Source organism: Protopterus annectens, chromosome 5.part1 (assembly GCF_019279795.1).
Source record: "Protopterus annectens isolate FY-2018-M chromosome 5.part1, PAN1.0, whole genome shotgun sequence".
NCBI classification, from domain to species: domain Eukaryota; kingdom Metazoa; phylum Chordata; order Ceratodontiformes; family Protopteridae; genus Protopterus; species Protopterus annectens.
In genome coordinates, this window is record NC_056736.1 from 343,320,548 (window position 1) to 343,323,782 (window position 3,235).

General features: G+C 33.4%; 1 protein-coding gene across 1 annotated transcript in view; it reads left to right on the plus strand.

Annotated features, from left to right (window-relative positions):
* Positions 1-2,574: 2,574 nt before the first annotated feature.
* PHOX2A (paired like homeobox 2A) overlaps positions 2,575-3,235 on the plus strand; it is a 47,701-nt gene continuing 47,040 nt past the window's right edge. Inside the window, exon 1 of the mRNA XM_044073024.1 lies at positions 2,575-3,235. This exon is cut by the window's right edge and continues 7 nt beyond it. Coding sequence (XP_043928959.1) covers positions 3,020-3,235 — 216 coding nt within the window. The 5' untranslated portion in view covers positions 2,575-3,019.

Sequence of the window (3,235 nt, forward strand, 5' to 3'; positions counted from 1 at the left end):
AAGGTAGGCTAGTTTAACATACTTAGCAGACAATATTCATTAAATGCAGTATTTCAGGTAAATCAGGTCTTGATAGAATACTAGAACAATTAAACTTACAACATTAGTTATACAATCTCCATTTCTGTAATAAGACTAAGAACTGTCATTATTTACAGAATCTGCAGAAATTACAAATGTTAATATTCCATTTAAATAACTGATATGCAAAGGTATTGTGAAACACGCAAATAATTTAATGAAATTTTACCATACATAAAATATGTAATCTGGCTACAAATGTGCGTGAGGGATGAGGCAATATATTAGATTTTTTTGCAATGAATGGAAGTGTGTTTGTGTGTGATGGATATGAACCAAAGCAAAATGATCTGTACTAAATGTCAAATCATAGCGCAGGTTAAAGGGGAAAGAAAAACTGAAAAGCTTGTTGATGCAAAAATATGGCATACTGACAAATTTAATATATGCAATGAAACCAAAAGTAACACAAGTTAATTTACATGTTCACAAGTCAACAGCTGCCACTCATCATTTTTTCACAAAGGAGTCAAATGTAATAATACATAATACGAAGAACAAGTTTAAATACAAGAGGACAACTGATTGTAAAAGGGGCAGCTTTGCTCTTCAGCAATGTTATATTGCTTCCATAAATAAGGGGCAAACCATTTTGTCATTATTACTCTGTCATATACTTCATTGTTTCTATGAGAGTTTAATCTTAAATTGTGTGTCATTACTTGATGTACATCTGGTGAAATCTTGAGAAGGAAAAGAAAAAATATTTATCAAGGTTGTATACATAAATAAACACATATAATACTGAAAATAAATGAAGGAGCAGTAGTGTATGTGTGTGTGTGTGTGTGTGTGTGTGTGTGTGTGTGTGTGTGCTTTATTTTTTACACTGTGCATTCAACTATCATTGCAATCAATGCAAACCATTTTGAAGAATAAAATTAATTTTGTTGTATTAACCTTTCAATACATCATTGTTATGCTGAAATAAAAGAGCTAAGTAATTATACAAAAAAGTAAAGAAAAAAGGCAGACTTGGAAAGCCAGACACTGGAACAGGTCCTTCAAAGTGTTCAACCTTGAGACTTCAAAGGATAAGCATAGAACTTTAGAATTCTAGCATGCATCAGTTAAGCTGCTGATGTGGTTGTATATAAAAAGCTTAACAATCTCCACATAATTCTTTAAAATGTAAGATATGTTGAAATTTCCTCAATAATCAATACCCTGTTTTTTTTTTTTTGTACTTCAGAAGTGCGGTAGCAATTTATTGTGTCATAGACTGTCTATGCAAACTTTACCAAAACATTTTATACCATACTAGTTTGTTTGAAAGATGCTAAGAAGAAATAAACAAACTGCCTGTGTGAAATGGGAAAATGAAAGTTGTTAACTCACCTCTGTTTATTTCATTAAATAGCCAGTCTTTAATTCAGAGAATATAATGTATGAAAAAATAAAGCTGATCCTAAGAAAGAGACTCTGGAAATATTGCTTAAAAAGCCATGTCTAAAACACACTATTAAACTATGTAAATGGAGATTTTACCTACATTAAAATCAGTGAAAACTCTGTCACAAACTGAATAGAAAAATGATTAAAATAATAAAAATGTACTTTAAAATGCCCACAAAAATAAACACTTTATTGTAGAAAATATGTGCTCAGCTGAACAGTTTTATATTGTTAAACAAGACTAGGCAGTCTTAAATAGTATATACTTAAAAGTAAATATTAAAACATACCATCTTATGCACTATCAACATAAATAGGTCTTGAATATTAATGGTAAATACAAATGGGAAATCATGCCTGCTTTCCTAATTTGATGATATTGTGTTCTTATCTCATTTTGCCTAATTTTGGATCACTTGCTGAATAACAATACAATTAAGCACCCAATCTATGGAAATTAAGTTGAAAGAAATTAAATCAATCACAACAGGCAAATGTGAATATCTCCTTTCAAAAGGCATTCTGGGTCACATTTAACTGTGTGTGTGTGTGTGTGTGTGCGTGTGTGTGTGTGTGTGTGTGTGTGTGTGTGTGTGTGTGTGTGTGTGTGTGCATGTGTGTAAAGTTCAACTTTATGTAAAATACTGTAACTATTATAATTATTTTTAGTATTCATCTAAACAGAAATACAAGACAACTGTGAGTAATGAACAGAATAAGTGGACACATTGTAAAAAAAATTGAAAATCCAGTGATATTTTTATATATTATTTGCAAAATAACATGTAAAATACTGCATTATTAGTAATTTATCATTAATTTGTAAGTCAGTTCATTTTATTGATCAAACCAGAGACATTAGCTATCATAAAGGCAAAACAAGAAGAAATAAAAATCACTTTCCTATGAAATAATTTTAACAGTTAAGCTCTTTAGAAAACAGGCAGTTTCGCTGAAAAATGAATCCACTTAAAGGGTTAAGGCTGATTCAGTGATGCATGAAGAGTGGGAGGGGGTTGTCCACTTTCTACTGCCCCCAATAGACTCAGAGATATTGTCATGCAAACAGACCACCGCCTTACCATTGTCTTCCACTATTGCCAAGTTTATTAGAAGCATCTCCCTCAACTCAGGAGAAGCATTTCCTGACCTAAGGGGGATTCAGAAAGAGACAGCATAGGAAAACAGTCAGAAAATAGACTGAGAGAAAGGGTGGTGGGAGAGAACAGCACACAGGATATACAGAAATATTTAGGCTGGAAAACAGAGAGAGAGAGAGGGTACCAAAGTACAGTGGGGTATACTATTGGAGGCAAAGCAAAATAAAGGTATTTTGTGACCCCAGAGCAGATGCTAAGGAAAATAAAAACAGAAGTTATTCAATGAATTCTGCATCAAGAGAAGAAAATTAGTACCAAGGAAAGAAAGGGAAGGGAATAAGACACACAAAGAAGAAAAAAAAGTTTTTTAAAGTGTACTCATCTCTTGGGTTCAAACTTCTGATTCTTCATTCAGGACTTTTTACTTCATCCGTGGTTCCTCTATGTACAAAATGGATTATTCTTACCTCAATTCCTATGATTCCTGCATGGCAGCCATGGAAGCCTCTGCCTACGCTGACTTTAGTTCTTGCAGCCAGGCAAACTCTTTTCAGTACAACCCCATCCGAACCAGCTTTGGGGCAAACCCAGGCTGCCCACCTCTCACTCCAGCTAACTGCACATTGGGTTCCCTAAGAGACCACCAGCCTTCTCCATAT